The sequence below is a fragment of the Henckelia pumila genome, chromosome 4, assembly GCF_033568475.1.
Source record: "Henckelia pumila isolate YLH828 chromosome 4, ASM3356847v2, whole genome shotgun sequence".
In the NCBI taxonomy this organism is placed as follows: Eukaryota; Viridiplantae; Streptophyta; class Magnoliopsida; order Lamiales; family Gesneriaceae; genus Henckelia; species Henckelia pumila.
In genome coordinates this window covers 144,821,265-144,842,045 of record NC_133123.1, presented here as the reverse complement: position 1 = coordinate 144,842,045, position 20,781 = coordinate 144,821,265, and the positions used below count along the sequence as shown (strand labels likewise).

At 36.5% G+C, this 20,781-nt stretch overlaps 2 protein-coding genes and 1 long non-coding RNA gene across 3 annotated transcripts; 1 reads left to right on the top strand and 2 right to left on the bottom strand.

Moving 5' to 3' along the window:
* Nucleotides 1–225: 225 nt before the first annotated feature.
* On the top strand, nucleotides 226–2,935 carry LOC140866602 (probable flavin-containing monooxygenase 1). Its single transcript, XM_073271629.1, has 5 exons — nucleotides 226–845; nucleotides 933–1,173; nucleotides 1,286–1,452; nucleotides 1,843–2,195; nucleotides 2,510–2,935. The coding sequence occupies exons 1-5, from the start codon at nucleotides 369–371 to the stop codon at nucleotides 2,853–2,855; spliced, it is 1,584 nt and encodes a 527-aa protein (XP_073127730.1). The 5' UTR covers nucleotides 226–368; the 3' UTR covers nucleotides 2,856–2,935.
* Nucleotides 2,936–8,938: 6,003 nt separating this feature from the next.
* On the bottom strand, nucleotides 8,939–11,125 carry LOC140866617 (uncharacterized). Its single transcript, XR_012144940.1, has 3 exons — nucleotides 10,899–11,125; nucleotides 9,239–9,321; nucleotides 8,939–9,162 (listed from the first exon to the last, which is right to left on the bottom strand). It is a non-coding gene; the product is annotated as an uncharacterized lncRNA (long non-coding RNA).
* Nucleotides 11,126–12,187: 1,062 nt separating this feature from the next.
* Nucleotides 12,188–14,698, bottom strand: LOC140861970 (uncharacterized). Its single transcript, XM_073264969.1, has 5 exons — nucleotides 14,110–14,698; nucleotides 13,514–13,789; nucleotides 13,169–13,395; nucleotides 12,338–12,700; nucleotides 12,188–12,193 (listed from the first exon to the last, which is right to left on the bottom strand). The coding sequence occupies exons 1-5, from the start codon at nucleotides 14,696–14,698 to the stop codon at nucleotides 12,188–12,190; spliced, it is 1,461 nt and encodes a 486-aa protein (XP_073121070.1).
* Nucleotides 14,699–20,781: the final 6,083 nt, after the last annotated feature.

The window sequence follows — 20,781 nt, the reverse complement described above, 5'->3', positions numbered from 1 at the left end:
CGTGTCATGCAATTGTTTTTCAATTAATATTAATTCCAAGTCTTCATGGTTATCCACATCGACATTAACATTATTTGTCCTACGTGATGATCAGTCAACAAGTGCTTAATTTTAAATATTTTATATTTTACGATATTATTAGAATATTATATATATATCGTCATAAATATATATATATATCAACTTGTTGGTCCGTCAACCCGTAATATTATTTTTGTCCATGCAAGCTATGTATAAAATTCCAATTATACCTAGCTAGCTACATAATACACTATATATAATTAACTAATAAATATCATATGTATATATATACAGTACTGAAATGGATCCAAGTGCATGTTGTGTTTTTTTTGCAGTAGAAAATTATAATGGATTCTTCAATAACATTCCCAAGAGAAATGAAAGAGCAACAGATAGCCATTATTGGTGCTGGAATAAGTGGGCTGCTTGCCTGTAAACACACCCTGGAAAAAGGCTTCAATCCCATAGTGTTGGAAGCAGGAGACTGTATCGGAGGAGTATGGTCCAGAACAGTGGAATCAACTAAACTACAATGTCCCAAAGATCACTTTCAGTTTTCCGATTTCCCATGGCCCAACTCCGTATCCGAAATGTTCCCCGATTACACCCAAGTGTTGCATTACCTTCAATCTTATGCCCTTCATTTTAATATTTTCCCACAAATAAAATTCAACTCTAAAGTTATCAGCATTGACTATTTATCATTTGCTGATGAGAAGATGTGTTGTTGGAGTATGTGGGGTGGAACCGGCGAGGCATTTTCGCCTAAAGGAAAATGGAATGTCACGGTGGAGGATGTCATGCATCCTATGGATCCATATAAGGTACGTATCTTTTATAAATTTCTTGATTTTTGAATATTATTAATATATACGTGCATGTTTCTGATGATGATTAATGAATTATTTAAGGTGTATCAAGTGGATTTTGTGATACTTTGCGTTGGACTGTTTAGTGGTCTTCCGAACATCCCGGACATTCCAATAAGCGAAGGTGCGGCGGGTAATTTTAATGGACCAGTTTTGCATTCAATGGATTATGCAGCAATGGACAAAATACAAGCAGCAAAATTGGTGGAAGGCAAGAGAGTTACTGTTGTTGGTTCCAGGAAATCATCATTGGATATTGCAACACAAATTGCTAAAACGAATGGTAGTACATACTGCATTAATTGGATTATATTATATATATATATACTTCTCTTCAATTTTAATTTATCCGCGCGCGCACCACTCAAATATATATATATACTTAATTTTTTCAGGAGCGACCCATCCGTGCACATTAGTTTTCAGGAGGGTGTACTGGCCAGGTACTGAGATGTTGGTTAGATTCATCTTCAGATTTCTGACCCGATTTTCTGAGCTTATGATCCATAAGCCTGATGAAGGAGTCGTCATCTGCTTTCTAGCACTTGTCCTTTCACCTCTGGTAAATTAATTTAATTATATATGTATGTATATATATTATATTCGAGTGGTACTAATCGATCGGATTATTCTATGCTACACCTAGAGTACTTCTCCTCTCATGGTGTGATCAAATATCAACCATTGGATCATCAACACATATGTTAATTTCCATAAAAATATAGGTGATCTAATGGTATTGAAATAGGGGGAGAAACACTCCCGGTGTAACATAGACTATCAATACTAAATAACTTACGATATTAATTATGAGGAGATCTAATTAATGTCATTGCCAACAGTACTACTACTCATACATACATTTATATATAAATATATCTGACACAAAAATATAATTAGTCTAAGATCATGCATAATTAATTAATTATATTGGTTTAATTCGATCGATCAGCGTCAGATATTCTCCATAGTGGTTGAATGGTACCTCAAGTGGACATATCCACTGAAGAAATACGACATGGTCCCAGATCACACCTTCCTCTCACAGATATATTCCTGTATGTTCACCATCTTGCCTGAAAGCTTCTACGACAGGGTAAATGAAGGAAGTCTTGTTTTAAAGAAATCACCTACTTTATGCTTCTGTGAAAAGGGGTTCATCCTAGATCAAAACGAGTCCGATCCTCTGGAGACGGATATCGTTATTCTGGGAACAGGATACAAAGGAGATGAGAAGCTCTCAAATATTTTCAGCTCCATTGATTTCAGGAAATGCATTAGGGGAACCCAAGCTCCCTTCTACAGGTAATTAATATATATATATATATATATATATATATACATTACTCGCTTAGGAAAATTTTCACTTTTAGTCATTTACGTAGCATCGAACATATCACCTACATTAATCAATATCATGCCTGCAATTAATATATGTCCAGTTTCACTATCAAAAATTAAGACTGAAAAAAGGCCAACATATATATTAATTAATTAATTAGAAAAATTAAAGACAGAATTAATAATGACAAAATTAAGACCAAAACAAGTGACGAATTTTGTCGTCATGTCCTTTTTTCTCTTATCAAATCTTGACTACTGCATGTATAAATACACAGGCAATGCATTCATCCAAGAATTCCACAGTTAGCAATAGTGGGATACATAGAGAGCCCGGCCACTATATTTTCGTTCGAGATGCGAAGCAAATGGATTGCGCATTTTCTTGACGGCAAATTCAGGTTGCCGTCTATTCAAAAAATGGAGGAGAATGTGAAGAAATGGGAAAAAAACGGGCGACGTTACGGTGGCCGCAACTACAGAAGGGAGTGTGCTGGTGTGCTGCTGCCGATACATTGTAACGACGAAATATCTATGGATATAGGAACCAATCCTAAGAGGAAGAAATGGTTTTTTCCTGAATTTTTCTCTCCATATCACCCTTTCGATTATGCCGGTTTATGAAGTCTAAATTCATGATCTGTGTTAGTATTGGAAGCAAATTCATGTACTCCATCTATATGATCATGATACACCAAGTTTCATTCATTGTGCAACGCTGTTTGAATTGCACGCGTGCTGGCACAGTGCTGTTTTTTTTTTTTTAAAGAAAAAAAAAATTAATTGTAAAATTTAACAAATACAAAATATATATATATATATATATATATAAATATATATATATATATATATATAGTTTTCTTAAATAAATAATCACAAAACGCAATAAATATATAAATTTTACAAAATAGGTGACATTTTCGTAAATAAAAAATTATCAAAAGGCTCAAATCGAGTCTCGTTTTGGTAAATAATAAAACATCTAATGGCTAAAAAAGAGAAAACTATATAAAATGACTAATTTGCTTAATAATTTTGATTTGATTGAAAATTAAATTAAGATATAATAATAATTTCAAATTAAGTTTTACTAAAAGTTAGTTAATTAGATTATTTATACTACAATAATATAGTAAGATAATCATTTCTTACGTACTCTCTTTTATTATTCACTAGTATATAACACGTATTTCGCACATGAGAATGTTTTAGTTGTAGTCAAATAGTTATCCATTTGAATCAAAGATGATAATTATGATCTTGAATATTTTAAAACAGAACGGTAGTATGATAAATATAACTAATATTGTCAACAAATGCAATTATATAATTCAAATCCTTATTTTTATTTTAAAAATTTTTACAACTCTTAAATTTTTTTGTAATCTCTTGTTGGTTGTATGTTATTGGAGCATCTATATTTTTTTATTATCTTCAATCTCGATGTCTATGTTTTGTTAATCATCATATGTTCTTATTTAATTTTTCGCATTCATGAGTAATTGATTGATGTGTACTTCACACAACTTATACTATGTATCTATTCTTCATTTTGCGTACGGCTGCTTTGAAAGAGTAATATATGTTCTATGTCAGGATCGAAAAGCAACTGTGTTGGGGTAGAACGAGTAGTGATCAGCTGCTACTGTTCTAGAACTTGTTGCATGAGGCAGTAGCTGACTACTACTAGTGGGTTCAGTAGTGTAAGTCGTTGAATCTCTTTTCTCTTTGATCTTCGAGAGTCAACCAACAAATATACGGTTGTGCGGAAAAAGGTCAATAAAGGTCAACTGGAAGATTGAACTTGCATCAGCTGGCTCTACTGGTTGTGTATGTGTGTTCAGCAGAAAATAATCTGAAACAACTGGATCCTACTACTACTAATTTTTTTTTTTTACAAATAAATAAATAAATATTTAATATAAAATATATTTAAAAACTATGCATCCATAAATGAATAAATAAATAACTAATACTTAATATAATATATATATATATATATATATATTTAAAACGCGTAAATATATATATTAAATAATTACTTTCTAAAATAATTATAAACATAAACAATTTTCTATAAAAATATTTCAACTAAAAAAAACCATAAAAAGAATTTGCATGCAAATAAAATAAGTATAACCCATGCAATAAAATCATCATCAACCTCTCAATAAAAATTCTCACCTAAAATCCATAAACCCATAATTAAATCATAAAACATGTGCGAAAAACATAATAATATTCAATTCACTGAAAACATGACTAGAGCGATGGTCACGGGCTAGCCAATTGTCGGGATCTCATACGTCCTCACCGCCAGTTGGGGCAAAATGCTCTACATCAGTGTCTACCTGTTCACCTACACCATTTAAGTCTAGTGAGCCTAGAGGCTCAGCACGCTCTATCTCATAATAACAACATGAATAAAAGTGATGCATCATTTAATACATGCAAGATACATAATAAATAATACATATATATCCATGCATGTCTTATTAATACATGTATCATAATCATCACATAACATAACATACATACTCGTACGTAATCATCATGCATCATAATAAGGGCATATCGTCATTTAAAAATTCTGAAGGTTATATCCATGTTGTGTGACGTGTCATGTTGATTGATCAATCTAAAATCAGCGTACGTGGCGGTAGGATCCCCACCTCTTGGCCCCTTCACCAGGCTGACCCCGGATCCGTAGGCAAAATAATCATAATCGTATGGAAAGGCAATCGGGCCCCAGCATCCCGACCCACAGTCCCGTGTCATATGGAAAGGTCTCCGGGCCTAGGCATCCCATCTCCAATCCCGTAGGTTGTCACACACCCACTTCAACTCCCTTAAAATATTTTTCATTGCCCAGCATCACACATATACATATAGCATCATGCACATACATAAAATTTTTCATGATCTTATTTTCATAAAATATTGCCCGTAAATATATATTTAATTATTTAATAATAATTGTAAAAACAATACTTTTTCATACTTAAAATATTCATGCAATAATTAAATATATATTTACGGACCATGCATAATTTTCATGGATTGGTTCAGGCTGCTGACTTCTAAGACTTAGGCCCATAAACTTCTAAACTAACCCAATAACTCAACTTAAGCCCATTAACTTAAATTTAAGCCCAAATAATTTATTTAAGCCCAATAAGACATATTTGGTCCAATAACCAAGCCCAAGCCCATTTATCACATAGAATGGCCCAATATCCTAAAAACTGGCCCAATAAATTCTAGGGCTCTAGGTCCATAAAAATTATTGGACTAACTTAAATAATTATTTAAGCCCAATTTATTAAATCCATGAAGCCAAATAATTAATTAACCCAAAATAGGCCCATCACCCGAACCCGACTAACACAACCCGGACCCGGACCCAACTGACTTGACCCGAAATTATTTTAGACCCGACCCGAACCCATGACCCAATCCCGACCCACCTAAAAACCCATAACCCGAAATTTAAAAAAAAAAAAGAAAGAAACCCAATTTCCCGAAACCAAGCATGACCTGCACAAATTTTATGCTTGTCTCGGCCATGCAGCAGCAGCCCTTTATGGCCTGCTACCAGATAGCTCAGGCCACCCACCGGCCGGAGCTCCACTTCCCAGACGTAGCCCACGTCTGGGCGGTTCCAACGAGCCAAGCCTCGACTAAAACCGATCTCTACACAGGCCTAGCGAACCACTTTCGGAAATCCCGAAAACTGCCGACTTGTGAAGCAAACAAAAGTAGAAGGTTTCGGCCTTCATCCTCTTAGCCTCTAGCGACCGAACCAACATGAACTCTAGACTATAGGGACCCTGGTACAACCCCTAACCAGTATCAGCAGCCATGGCCGATCACATGAGAAGAATAAAAAAAACAGAAACGTCAATGTTCATGGCTTTAAAAGAAAAACTGCATACACATACACGCATAGCTCCACTTAAAAATGAATATAACATGCTAAATCATATAATTCATGCTCATATCAGAATATAGGACTTAGATGGTGGCCAAGGAGAGAATTCAAACGTGCCTTAATTTATTTTTCGACGAAAAACAAGATCACGACGCGTAGGACGATCAACGGGACGAACGGTTTCAAATCCTTGGATTAAATCTTCAAAAACTTGTGTGTGAAAGTGTGTTTTTTGCTGAATAACGTGATGAAGGAGAAGGAGATGGCGGCTAGGTATTATACGTGAAGAAAGATTGAAGATAATAGGCTAGAATATTATTTGTTTTTTAAAAATATATTGAGTTAGAATTTTGGGAAGATAACATATCATATTTAATACAGAAAAATATATAACTCTTAAAAGTTAAATATATTTTCATAAATTTTCGTAATATATATTTATATAATTTTTAAAACTCCTTAAAAGTCTTTTAAATAGCTTATTTTTGTGAAAATTGATTTCATATATATCTATATATATATAAACTATTATTTTATGAAAATAATACCTTAAAATAATATTTTAAGGCTCTTAAAATTATCTCAAAAATATTTACAATAAAATCCATATATCTCGTCCGTCCACGGTCCCGACTACGTGATCGAAAAACTTTATTTCTAAAAATCTCATAAATAACATAAATGCGGGTTAAATGCTATAAATAATATTTAAATCATGCAAATAAATTCAAGTAATCCACATAAAGTCATTTAACCCATTTTCTAAATTTTAATTTAATTATTATTCCTAGTTATGCATGAGAAATCACCTAAGAAAATTCTGGGCGCTACAACTCTCCCCCCCTTAATTTGAATTTTGTCCTCGAAATTAGATTACGTACCAAATAACTCCGGATAACGAGTCCTCATGTCGGCTTTAGTCTCTCAAGTAGCTTCCTCCTCGGAATGATTCAGCCACTGGACCTTGACCATCGGAATAGACCACGTCCTAAGCCTCCTTTCCTCACGAGCCAAGATCCGAATGGGTCTCTCCTCGAATGCTAGCTCTGGTGACAATTGTAGAGGCTCAAAATCCAAAACATGCGACGGATTAGAAACATACCTCCGAAGCATAGATACATGGAACATGTTGTGAACTTTCGCAAGGCTCGGTGGTAGTGCCAAATGATAAGCCAACGTGTCAATCCTCTCCAAAATCTCGAACGGACCGATATAACTCGGGTTGAGCTTGCCTCTCCTACCAAAACGCATCACGCCTTTCATAGGCGAGACCTTCAAGAATACATGATCTCCCACGGCAAACTCGAAGTCTCTTCGTCGTCGATCAGCATAATTCTTCTGATGACTCTGTGCGGTCCTTATCCGCTCTCGGATCTGAGCTACAATATCCGCTGTCTGCTGCACAATCTCGGGTCCTAGCAAGACCCTCTCTCCAACCTCTTCCCAATGCACAGGAGATCTACACCGCCTCCCGTAAAGAGCTTTGTATGGAGCCATACCTATAGACGCCTGAAAACTGTTGTTATAAGTAAACTCCACTAAAGGCAATCTCGACTCCCACGAGCCCTGGAAATCAATCACACATGCCCTCAACAAATCCTTAAGTGTCTGAATTACTCTCTCCGACTGACTATCTGTCTGAGGATGAAAAGCAGTACTGAACAATAACTTAGTCCCCAAAGCTGTATGCAGACTCTTCCAAAATGCAGAAGTGAACCTTGGATCTCGGTCCGACACGATGGACACTGGAATACCGTGAAGTCTGACTATCTCTTTAATGTAAAGTTTTGCAAACTGAGTCATAGTAAAAGTAGTCCTCACCGGCAGAAAATGTGAAGATTTGGTGAGTCGATCGACAATCACCCAAATCGATGTCGATCCTCTAGTACTCCTCGGTAGCCCAACTACAAAATCCATAGAGATGTTCTCCCATTTCCACTCCGGAATGGGAAGTGGTCGTAACAACCCCGCTGGTCGCTGATGCTCTGCCTTGAATTGCTGACAATTCAAGCATTCGGAAACAAACCGACCAATATCTCTCTTCATACCCGGCCACCAATACAAGGTCCTCAAATCTCGGTACATCTTCGTACCCCCTGGATGGATGGAATACGGAGATGCATGTGCCTCTGACATGATATCTTTTCTCAATTGATCAATACTCGGCACCCACATACGTCCTCTGTATCGAACAATGTCATCATCCACTGAATAAAGAAGACTACCCTTCAATTCATCCTTGCGCCTCATGCGCTGCAACTGCTCATCAGTGGTCTGTCCCTCTCGAATCCGATCCTGTAGAGTCGGTTGTACTACAAGAGCGGATAATCTCGGTGCACGTCCACTGGGGTAGATCTCTAAGTCAAACCTCTGAATCTCGGCCTGTAGAGGTTGCTGAATTGAAACACAAGACAACACTGAAGTCTTCCGACTCAAAGCATCGACCACTACATTAGCTTTACTCGGGTGGTAGCTAATGTCACAGTCGTAATCCTTAACTAATTCCAACCATCAGCGTTGTCTCATATTCAACTCCTTCTGGGTGAAGAAGTACTTGAGACTCTTGTGATCAGTGAAAATCTGGCACTTCTCATCGTACAAGTAATGTCTCCATATCTTGAGCGCAAACACAACATGAAACGACCCTAACCTCTAAATTAATTAAATAATAAAGAAATTACGGATTTATAAAAAATTTGTCATGACTTGTTTGAGAGTAAACAAAACCACCCTGACCCACAAAGCAATTCTAACATAAAGAAATAAACGTCCGATAAAAATCCAAATTTGCGATAATCATAAACTTCGATAATCATAAAAATTCAAGCACAGGGAAAAACACATCCTGGCTAATGCTGAAAGTACTCAAAATAACATTCTTTATTTCAAAACAGAGACTTATGCGGAAACATAAAAGTAGCAACGGTCATAGGGCCTTGCACCACCGGCGACCTCAACCCCGAGGATCCTGCCCCTCGATCCCTAGATACTCCTCCTCACCTGACAATCAAACAAGCATAGTGAGTCTAATGACTCAGAAAGTATAAAAAGTTTAATAACAAGGGTTTGAAAATACCTGCAGTAATACTCAAAGTACTGTACATAATATACCTTGCAACTTAAACTGAAAATATGCATGATTCAAGAGAATGAGACAACCTGTAAATAATAAACTCATGTCAACTCACGCTATGAGACTTTTGATCTTTCCTAACTTAATATGAAACTGAACTTGAAACTGAAACACGATACTTTCATAAACTTTCCTTAAACTTTACTTTCTTTTCTGATAACTTAGTTCATTGATTGTGACACTTTCTTTAATATTTTGATCGATCATGGCTGCAGTGCACTATGCCGGCAAGAAAGTCAAGATTTCTCTCAACCCCTCATTGCCCCTCTGTGGTAAGGAAACCGAGATTTCTCCCAGCCACTCCTTACACGTCTGATTTGTTAAGGAAACCAAGATTTCTCCCGGCCCCTCCTTACACGTCTGATTGGTAAGGAAACCAAGATTTCTCCCGGCCCCTCCTTACACGTCTGGGTGGTAGGAAAACCAAGATTTCTCCCGACCCCTCCCTACACGTCTAAGTCACAAATCAATTCACTTTCATTCAATACTTTTCTTTCTTGACTTGGAACTTTAACCTTTCTTGAGATGCAAAAGAAATACTTCAACTTGCTTTAACTTTACTCAACTCGAAGACGAGAACTCACGCACACGAATATGAAACTTTAGGGAATGAAAACCCAACTCAAAATGAGAATATTAGGTGAGTGAGTGGCTGCCCTTAAGTGCTCTACCCAAACTTTAAGTCCAATTCTTACAAACAAGGCATAACCCGAGCAATCAAACCGAAAAGCCCATAACTCAATCTTACCTTAACCGAATTCGACCCCGCTCGAACCGACACTCTCCATACACTACAAACAACCCTTAGAACCAGATTGTATCCTCATTTGACAGCCTATGCAACCTGAACACAAATCCAATCCGGACAGCCCACTTTTTCTCACAAAATTCTGCACCGACACCTAAACTTCAAAAATCCATATCTTATTGAAATCTTATCCGAAACGAGCTCATTTTATATCGACGCGACCACAACATCCTGAAATTTACCAAGGACTAGCCATAACCCTGCCCAGACCTCGGCCAAAACCTCCCCTGCCTCAGACTTCTCTGCCCAAGACAAATTTCACCCTACACACCTCTACCTTGAGAGAACACCCCCAAGACTTATTCTCTTACCTTACCTTGCTTCCAAACCACCAACCTACTCAAAACCAACCTAATGACCTCTTTTGGGACTTAAAACAAACACATAGGCAGCCCTTCACCACACTTCAACACCACAATTCAAAAATATCATGATTATGCATCAAAAAGCCTCCAATTCATGAGTAATCGATCAAGACCAATTGTCAAACAATAAATTACAATTATACACCTCAAAACAGCCCTCACATGATGCAAAATTCAAAATTAAAATAGCATGTACCTCTGAATTTTCGAAAAATAACAATTGTAACCAAGACCCTACATGCCTTCCATCATAAATCATCATGTAACTCTATAAAGTCTAAAGCAACTTCAAATTTCGAAAATCACAAGGAACCCTACTGAAAATAATGCAAAATTCGAACCCTACAACTCCAAAATACAAGGCATTTCGAATTTAAACAAAGGAACATAAATAGCTTGCTAGAATGCCCAGAGAATTGTTTATACTTGCCTTCTTGATTTTTACCCAACCAAAAAACGAAAATGAAGGAGGAGAAGGGCTGGACTTCAAACTAAGGGCAAGATACACCTCCCTTGGAGTTCTTCCGGCGATGACAGCGGCGGTGGAGGGCGGCAGCGGCAGCTAGGGATTGAGGGAGGAGGAGCCGAAGGGTTTTGGAGAGGAAATGGGAGGGGTGGGCGGCTACTCGGAGAAAAAGGGGCTAGGGTTTGTGTTATGTTTTGTTTTAGGTTTAAAATATTGAGTGTGTAGTGTGTACATATGTGTGTATGCATAGGTGTAAGTAATTAAAAGTAGATGTGTGTGTGTGCGCTTTGAAAGTACAACTTATAGTACAACTTTGTCGTACAACTTTTCCTACTACTTACACTAATAAAATTCCTAAGTTTAAAAACCCCTAATCAAAAGTATTAAATTGGGTTTTTACTAATCCGGGTTTATGAAAATTCTAATTTTTGAAAAAAAATCAAAGGATAAACCCAATATTGCAATACTAAGGAAAATGATTTCTGATACCCGGAAATTGTTAACCTTTGAATTCCCTCCTAAATTTTTCTCTTACCTCCCTATTAAACTTTTAAAGATAGAAATTCTTGGAATTTTACCGCCTAAATCCACCATCGCCAAGCGCCGAAACCGGGAGTCACTGTCTCAAAAATTTCAATAATAAAGAACTTAAAATATTTGAGCACTTAAACTTTAAAGGAAAATTAAGCAATTAAAATCATAATTATTAAAAAGAATTTTAGGCACTATCTTAGGAATTAAAATCAATACTTTAAATATTTTGATGTCACGGCAATAAATGGAGTATTTTAAATAATAGCAGAGCGATTAAAATAATTTAAACAACCAGACGAACGTTTAAAATTAATTTAAATAAATACAAAAGCGGTATAAAAACATTTAAAACGACTTGGATAGTTAAAAGCATTTAAAATAAATACGCTAGACAATTAAAATAATTTAAAATAACTAACCGCTAAACTTAAGTTATTTAAAATAAATAAGTTGGGCAATCAAAAGTATTTTAAATAAATAAGATAAACAGTTAAAATCATTTAAATGAATAAACTAAACAATTAAAATTATTTAAATATGCAAGCTTAAAGCTTTAAAATATTTAAAGCAATTTAAATTGCGCAATAAAATCATTTGGACAGATAAACGTAAACAATTAAAAATATTAATTAAATAGTTAGTAAAATAAAATCATTTGAATAAATATTAAAAATATTTATTAACACATAATTCACATAAATAATTTAAATCAATTAAACTTAAAACTAATAATCCCAATATTTATTAAATTAATTCATGCGATTTAGTAGATTGGATTCTAGGCGTCACACAACAGCTGCAAGCTCTAAGTCATGCGTCGGATAGTTCTTCTCATGAGTCTTCAACTGTCTCGATGCATAAGCAATCACCTTACCATTCTGCATAAGAACAGCGCCTAAGCCCATCTTAGACGCATCTGTATACACCACAAACTCCTCATGATCCATTGGCATTGCCAACACTGGTGCAGAAGTAAGTGCCTCCTTAAGCTGATCAAAGCTCCTCTGACACTCTTGGCTCCAAACATACTTGGAATTCTTCTTGGTCAATGATGTCAAAGGTACTGCTATAGAAGAAAAACCCTTGATGAACTTCCGATAATAACCGGCTAAACCCAAGAAGCTGCGTATCTCAGAGGCATTCTTCGGAATTCCCCAATTCTGGACAGCCTTGACTTTTGATGGATCCACTGCTATGCCCTCCTTAGAAACAATGTGGCCCAAGAATGCCACCTGTTCGAGCCAAAACTCGCACTTGCTGAATTTCGCAAACAATTTCTGCTCTCTCAAAGTCTGCAAAGCTGTCTGCAAATGATGTCTATGCTCCTCCAAGCTCCTCGAATATATCATAATATCGTCAATGAAGACAATGACGAACTGATCAAGATATGGCCTAAAGACACGGTTCATGAGATCCATGAAAACCGCTGGAGCATTAGTCAGGCCAAATGGCATCACCATAAACTCGTAATGCCCATAACGTGTCCGAAAAGCAGTCTTGGACACATCCTCTTCTCTGACTCGAAGCTAATGATAACCAGATCGCAAATCGATCTTAGAAAACACTGAAGCTCCCTGCAACTGATCAAATAAATCCTCTATCCTCGGCAGTGGATACTTATTCTTCACGGTGACTCTATTCAGCTCTCGATAGTCAATACATAACCTCATGCTGCCGTCCTTCTTCTTCACAAATAAGACCGGCGCACCCCAAGGTGACACACTAGGGCGGATAAAGCCCTTCTCCAAAAGCTCTTGTATCTGATCCCGCAACTCTTTCATCTCAGTGGGAGCAAGACGATACGGCGCCTTAGAGATAGGCACAATACCCAACATCAGCTCAATGTTGAACTTCACCTCTCTGACTGGTGGGACTCCTACTACATCGTCCGGAAAGACATCCGGAAACTCACGAACGATCTCAACATCTGCAATAGATATAGAAGACGGCTCCATCCGCTGCAACTACTAAACTTGCAAGGAAGCCCTGGCAACCCTTGCGCAATAAATTCTTTGCACGCACATAAAATATGACATGCGAAGCACCACTGCTTTGAGCTGCAAGGAATATGAAAGAATCTCCACCTGGCGGATCCACTGAAACTGATCGCCTCCGAAAATCTATCGAAGATCCATTAACTGATAACCAATCCATGCCAAGAATGAGATCAAATCCTGACATCGATAAAACCACTAGATCGGCTCTAATCAGATTCCCCTGAAGCTCCAACTCAACACCATTAAGTACAGTAGAGGTAGTAAGAATCTCGCCAGATGGCAAGGTAACATCATAGCCTGTAACAGCATCCTCAGGTATGATGCCTACCCGCCTAAAAAATTCTTGAGAGATAAACGAATGCGTAGCTCCTGAGTCTAGCAACGCATACGTAGCATTACCTCTAACGAGGATCTTCCCTCCACTCAGAAAATGTCCCAACGCACATACAAATTAAGAATAATTTAATTGAACCCATAATTCATAACAATTCCCTTAATTATACTATTACCCAAATTCCTAGTCATTTCCTTTATACTACACATGCAAGAGCAATTCACTCAAAATATCACATAAATACGAAATTTCCACGCTATCCAAATAATCATGCGAACTATCGAATCTTAAATACAAAAGTTAGGATTACCCATGATCAAATATGTGTCTGGGTCAGCCTCCTCTGCCTGCATGACATATACACGCCCCGGGATGTTCCTCGCATTAGGGCAGTTCATCTCAACGTGCCCCGATAGCTTACACTTGTAACAGACACCTGAACCAGCCATGCACTGCCCCGAATGAGGCTTCTGACAAGTCTTGCATAAGGGAATACCTCCAGGATTTGGGGCGGCAGCCCCTTTTTGCTGCGGCCTCTGTGGGCCCTGCTGCCTTTGCTGTGGTCTGGGAGGATTTGGGCCCTTAACCGGCCCAGTAAACTGCTTCTTCGCCGGCTGCAAAGACTGTCCATGTAAAGGCTGCTGAAACTGCCTCTTCTGCTGATAAGCTGCTTGCATCTCCTTCGTCCCTTGCTCGGACCTCAAAGCTCTTTTCACTGCTGCACTATAATTTGCCACATCAGCCATGAAAACGTCGTGCTTGATATCCGGTCTAAGCCCATCGGTAAAGTGCCTCAGCCTCTCCTGCTCGTCATTCGCAATCAGGGGCGCGAAATGACATCCTCTCTCGAACTGCTTCACATATTCCGCAACAGACTTGTCTCCCTGACTGAGACTCATAAACTCCCTGATCAATTTGCCTCATTCCTCCGCAGTGTAGTACTTCTCGAAGAACATAGTCCTGAAATTCGCCCAAGTCAGGGTCGTCAAGTTCACTCCGATTACAGCTCCTTCCCACCAAAGAGTTGCATCCTCCTTAAGCATGTAGATAGCACATCGAACCCTGTCAGCATCAGTGACTCCTATATAGGCAAAGATTGTCTCTAAAGATCGGACCCACTCCTCAGCAATAAGTGGATCGGTAGTTCCCCTGAACTCCTTGGGCTCCTGCTTCTTGAATCTCTCCGCTACATCCTCCTCATGAGACTTCCTCGGCTGAGCAGCCTGGTTCTCGAGCAGTCTCGTAATCCCGGCCCACATGTTCACACTGGCCTGCTCGAATGGAGTAAGTGGAGGTGGCGGAGGTGGATTCTGGTTCGTCTCATCGCCATTATTGAGGTTGGTTTCCTGAGGATTCCTTCGGGGATCCATACTGCATTTTTCATAAATCTCTCACGTGATCGCAATGCATAACTAAGTATACTTAAAATTTTTCATACTTTAAACCAATATATCAAAAATCCTAAGTCCCATAAATAAACATAATTAAAACATTAAAACTTACAGACTGGTAGTGCGACTTCTGAGCTCCACGCAGTAGGCTAGTACCCTCTAAGGACCGCGCTCTGATACCAAATAAAACAACTGGATCCTACCACTACTAAATTTTTTTTTTTACAAATAAATAAATAAATATTTAATATAAAATATATTTAAAAACTATGCATCCATAAATGAATAAATAAATAACTAATACTTAATATAATATATATATATATATATATATTTGAAACGCGTAAATATATATATTAAATAATTACTTTCTAAAATAATTATAAACATAAACAATTTTCCATAAAAATATTCCAACTAAAAAAAACCATAAAAAGAATTTTCATGCAAATAAAATAAATATAACCCATGCAATAAAATCATCATCAACCTCTCAATAAAAATTCTCACCTAAAATCCATAAACCCATAATTAAATCATAAAACATGTGAGGAAAACATAATAATATTCAATTCACTGAAAACATGACTAGAGTGATGGTCACGGGCTAGCCAACTGTCGGGATCTAATACGTCCTCACCTTCAGTCGGGGCAAAATGCTTTACATCAGTGTCTACCTGCTCACCTGCACCATTTAAGTCTAGTGAGCCTAGAGGCTCAGCACGCTATATCTCATAATAACAACATGAATAAAAGTGATGCACCATATAATACATGCAAGATACATAATAAATAATACATATATATCCATGCATGTCTTATTAATACATGTATCATAATCATCACATAACATAACATACATACTCGTACGTAATCATCATGCATCATAATAAGGGCATATCGTCATTTAAAAATTCCGAAGGTTATATCCATGTTGTGTGACGTGTCATGTTGATTGATCCCCACCTCTTGGCCCCTTCACCAGGCTGACCCCGGATCCGTAGGCAAAATAATCATAATCGTATGGAAAGGCAATCGGGCCACACCATCCCGACCCACAGTCCCGTGTCATATAGAAAGGTCTCCGGGCATAGGCATCCCATCTCCAATCCCGTAGGTTGTCACACACCCACTTCAACTCCCTTAAAATATTTTTCATTGCCCAGCATCACACATATACATATAGCATCATGCACATACATAAAATTTTTCATGATCTTATTTTCATAAAATATTGCCCGTAAATATATATTTAATTATTTAATAATAAATGTAAAAACAATACTTTTTCATACTTAAAATATTCATGCAATAATTAAATATATATTTACGGGCCATGCATAATTTTCATGGATTGGTTCAGGCTGCTGACTTCTAAGACTTAGGCCCATAAACTTCTAAATTGGCCCAATAACTCAACTTAAGCTCATTAACTTAAATTTAAATCCAAATAATTTATTTAAGCCCAATAAGACATATTTGGTCCAATTACCAAGCCCAAGACCATTTATCACCTAGACTGGCCCAATATCCTAAAAGCTGGCCCAATAAATTCTACGGGCTCTAGGCCCATAAAAATTATTGGACTAACTTAAATAATTATTTAAGCCCAATTTATTAAACCCATGAAGCCAAATAATTAATTAACCCAAAATAGGCCCATAATCTCACTTAAAATATTAATTAAATTAAAAATTAAAACACCCGAACCCGACTAACACAACCCGGACCCGGACCCAACTGACTTGACCCAAAATTATTTTACACCCGACCCGGACCCAAGACCCAAGCCCGACCCACCTAAAAACCCATAACCCGAAATTTAAAAAAAGAAAGAAAGAAACCCAATTTCCCGAAACCAAGCATGACCTGCACAAATTTTATGCTTGTCTCGGCAGTGCAGCAGCAGCCCTTTATGGCCTGCTGCCGGCTAGCTCCGGCCACCCACCAGTCGGAGCTACACCGCCCAGATGTAGCCCACGTCTGGGCGGTTCCAACGAGCCAAGCCTCGACTAAAACCGATCCCTACACAGGCCTAGCGAACCACTTTCGGAAATCCCGAAAACTACCGACTTGTGAAGCAAACAAAAGTAGAAGGTTTCGGCCTTTATCCTCTTAGCCTCTAGTGACCGAACCAACATGAACTCTAGACCTATAGGGACCCTGGTACAACCCCTAACCAGTAGCAGCAGTCATGGCCGATCACATGAGAAGAAGAAAAAAAACAGAAACGTCAATGTTCATGGCTTTAAAAGAAAAACTGCATACACATACACGCATAGCTCCACTTAAAAACGAATATAACATGCTAAATCATATAATTCATGCTCATATCAGAATATAGGACTTAGATGGTGGCCAAGGAGAGAATTCAAACGTGCCTTAATTTATTTTTCGACGAAAAACAAGATCACGACGCGTAGGACGATCAACGGGACGAACGGCTTCAAATCCCTGGATTAAATCTTCAAAAACTTGTGTGTGAAAGTGTGTTTTCTGCTGAATAACGTGATGAAGGAGAAGGAGATGGCGGCTACGTGAAGAAAGATTGAAGATAATAGGCTAGAATATTATTTGTTTTTTAAAAAATATATTGAGTTAGAATTTTAGGAAGATAACATATCATATTTAATACAGAAAAATATATAACTCTTAAAAGTTAAATATATTTTCATAAATTTTCGTTATTTATATTTATATAATTTTTAAAACTCCTTAAAAGTCTTTTAAATAACTTATTTTTATGAAATTGATTTCATATATATCTATATATATATAAACTATTATTTTATGAAAATAATACCTTAAAATAATATTTTAAGGCTCTTAAAATTATCTCAAAAATATTTACAATAAAATCCATATATCTCGTCCGTTCACGGTCCCGACTACGCGATCAAAAAACTTTATTTCTAAAAATCTCATAAATAACATAAATGCGGGTTAAATGATATAAATAATATTTAAATCATGCAAATAAGTTCAAGTAATCCACATAAAGTCATTTAACCCATTTTCTAAATTTTAATTTAATTATTATTCCTAGTTATGCATGAGAAATCACCTAACAAAATTCTGGACGCTACATAATCAACACAACAATTTGTTTTTGGATGTTCGGAGACACAACTGCTCCTACGTCAACTCTTTCTTCTGTTTCCAGAAGGTATCACTGGAAGACTTTGATACAACGACCCACCTCAGTCAAGACTTACCCCACTGCCTACTGCTGAGACTCGTAGTTACTCTGTTTCAGCCCTTTGCTGAAATCAGGTTACAGAGGTTTGCAGTACCTCAACTATTAAAAATAAAATATTTGTACAACTCAAACTTAGCACGATATGATCCTAAAAGATCTGATAGACTTGATGCGTGTGCTGGTGTTCTTCGGCTTCTGTAAGATCTTCTATGTAAGCATTTGAACTCTTCTTGTAAGGATATGAACAACTGAAAGTGTTCAGTAGTTCTTTGATAAGTTGTAAGCTAGTGATTGTGAGTTCTTGGGAGCCGGACAGTTCTTCTGTTGGCTATGATCTCTATTTATAAGTACAAGATAATGTTCATCTTTGATTCAAATACATTTGTTGGTAACTAGTTGTTTTCTTGTATTTTAGTTCACTGTAAGAAAGTACACTTTGGCTGCGTAGATCTGAGAGTACTAATCAGTGTACTAGAGACCTTTGGTTAATAGTTTTAACTGGTTTATGGAGTCTAGAGCATCTGTTGATCTGCTCTTCTGCTTCTGTTATTCTTCTTACTTCTTCAGATCTGCTCTCTCTTCTACTTCTGCTTCTACTTCTTAATCTGCTTCTAATTGTTTATATATCAAGTTGAAAGTTGATGTCTGAAATATTTTTTTGTCAAATACTAAAACTCATATATTTGATATCCTAACATTCTATATATGTTGTAAATCGTGATATGCATTTCAGTTATTCAATGACATTGTTATCTAGTACTTCAGGAGTGATTTAGATCAATATTACTTTAATTAAACCATATCATAATCTTTTTTTTTTTTTGCTTTGTTAATTAAGATTTGGTTTTACAATTTATTTGATTAATTACTGGTTTAATTTATTATTCTAAACCTATAAATTAGTTATATTATTATTCTATGTATATAATTATTCACTTTTTCTTGATATGCTAATGTGGCAATGTCAACATAAATTTGGAGAATATTTTATTATTTTATTATGCTAGTTTTTGAAAGAATATTTCAATATATACAAGTTTATTCAAATTTGTAATCGTCTTTAGTAGCGGAAATTCGTACTATTTTAATGTGTTCAATCATTTTAAATGAATAAGTTGGCACGTTTTTGTTGACTTTTATTTATTGATTATGCTAGTTTTTAAATAATATTTTAGATAATAATTTGTAGAATTTTTTTTGACGGAAAAGCCTGCAAATTTATTGAGAATAATCATTCGTTACAAGCCTAACAAATCAAGAAAGAAATTTATCATTCACCCAAACAAAAGGTGACTGGGAAGTAAGAGCAAAATGTGCAATACTATGCGATAAAGAATTGGCCTCTCTACGGACATAAACAATCTTTGATATCACTGGTCCTTTCAACAAAGGAGATAATTCCTCAACACAAATCCCAACATAGCCAAGATGGTCTTTATCGGTAATGACTGCTTGCACTGCCAATAAAAAATCAAATTCCACCTGTACATTGTTAAAATCTTTCCCATAAATATTTAAGCAGATTCAGACCCTCTCTTACTCAACATAAATATGGGTAAGTGGAGTAAATTTTGGGGGAAAAAAGAATAAATTAGTGTATTTTTGCTAAGTTATTATATTTAGTGGTTTTAAATAGAGAGCTGTCAGACGGGTCGGCCTGCCCCGCCCCGCTTCGCCATGACCCGTGGCATGTTTGGTTGGTCCGTGTAGGCCTGCCTTCAAACGGGCCATGAAAACCCCAACCCGCCGCGGGTTGCGGGCTAGGCGTGTCAACCTGCCAAATTTTAAAAAAAAATAAAAATATATATAAAAAATTCAAAAAAATAAATTAAAATTTGAGATTGAATAAAATATATAAACAATGTTAAATAATAATAAATAATAAATGTCACAATCAAACAAATCATATAAAATTTTGATGTTAACTATGATATTTTGGATAAAAAACCGCATTTCCAAATAATATGAATAATATAAATATATATTTAACCATAAAAAATTAATAATGTAATATATTAAAAATATTACAAATACTAGTTTTAAAATTTTAAAATCACATTATTTAAAAATAAGAATTTTTATGTTTTTTTTTAAAAAAGTATTTTTATGCCATAATTCAAAAAAAATAAAAAATATATTTTTTTAAAAAACCGGTGGGTCGGCCCGCCCCTCCCCGCCTCAACCCGTGTCCTGTTTAGGTCCGCCTCCAAACAGGCCGGTAAAACCCCAACCCAACCCATCAAGTTTTCATGGCGGAGCGGGCTAGCCCAACGGGCCCGACCCGCTTTGACGGCTCTAGTTTTAAAGAGATTTTTAGTACAATAATCTACAAGTTAAATTCAAACTTGCAATTCTGACCAAGAATTCATCTTTCATTCCAACAAAGTCTTGT

Coding starts and splice junctions, on each gene's coding strand:
- LOC140861970 (XM_073264969.1), bottom strand. CDS start 14,698: ATGAGTCTCAGTCAGGGAGACAAGTCTGTTGCGGAATATGTGAAGCAG. Junction 13,790..14,109: donor AGACACATATTTGATCATGG/GTAATCCTAACT, acceptor TTAGGCGGGTAG/GCATCATACCTGAGGATGCT. Junction 13,396..13,513: donor CCTTGCAGCTCAAAGCAGTG/GTGCTTCGCATG, acceptor TATCTATTGCAG/ATGTTGAGATCGTTCGTGAG.
- LOC140866602 (XM_073271629.1), top strand. CDS start 369: ATGGATTCTTCAATAACATTCCCAAGAGAAATGAAAGAGCAACAGATA. Junction 846..932: donor ATCCTATGGATCCATATAAG/GTACGTATCTTT, acceptor GAATTATTTAAG/GTGTATCAAGTGGATTTTGT. Junction 1,174..1,285: donor ACAAATTGCTAAAACGAATG/GTAGTACATACT, acceptor TAATTTTTTCAG/GAGCGACCCATCCGTGCACA.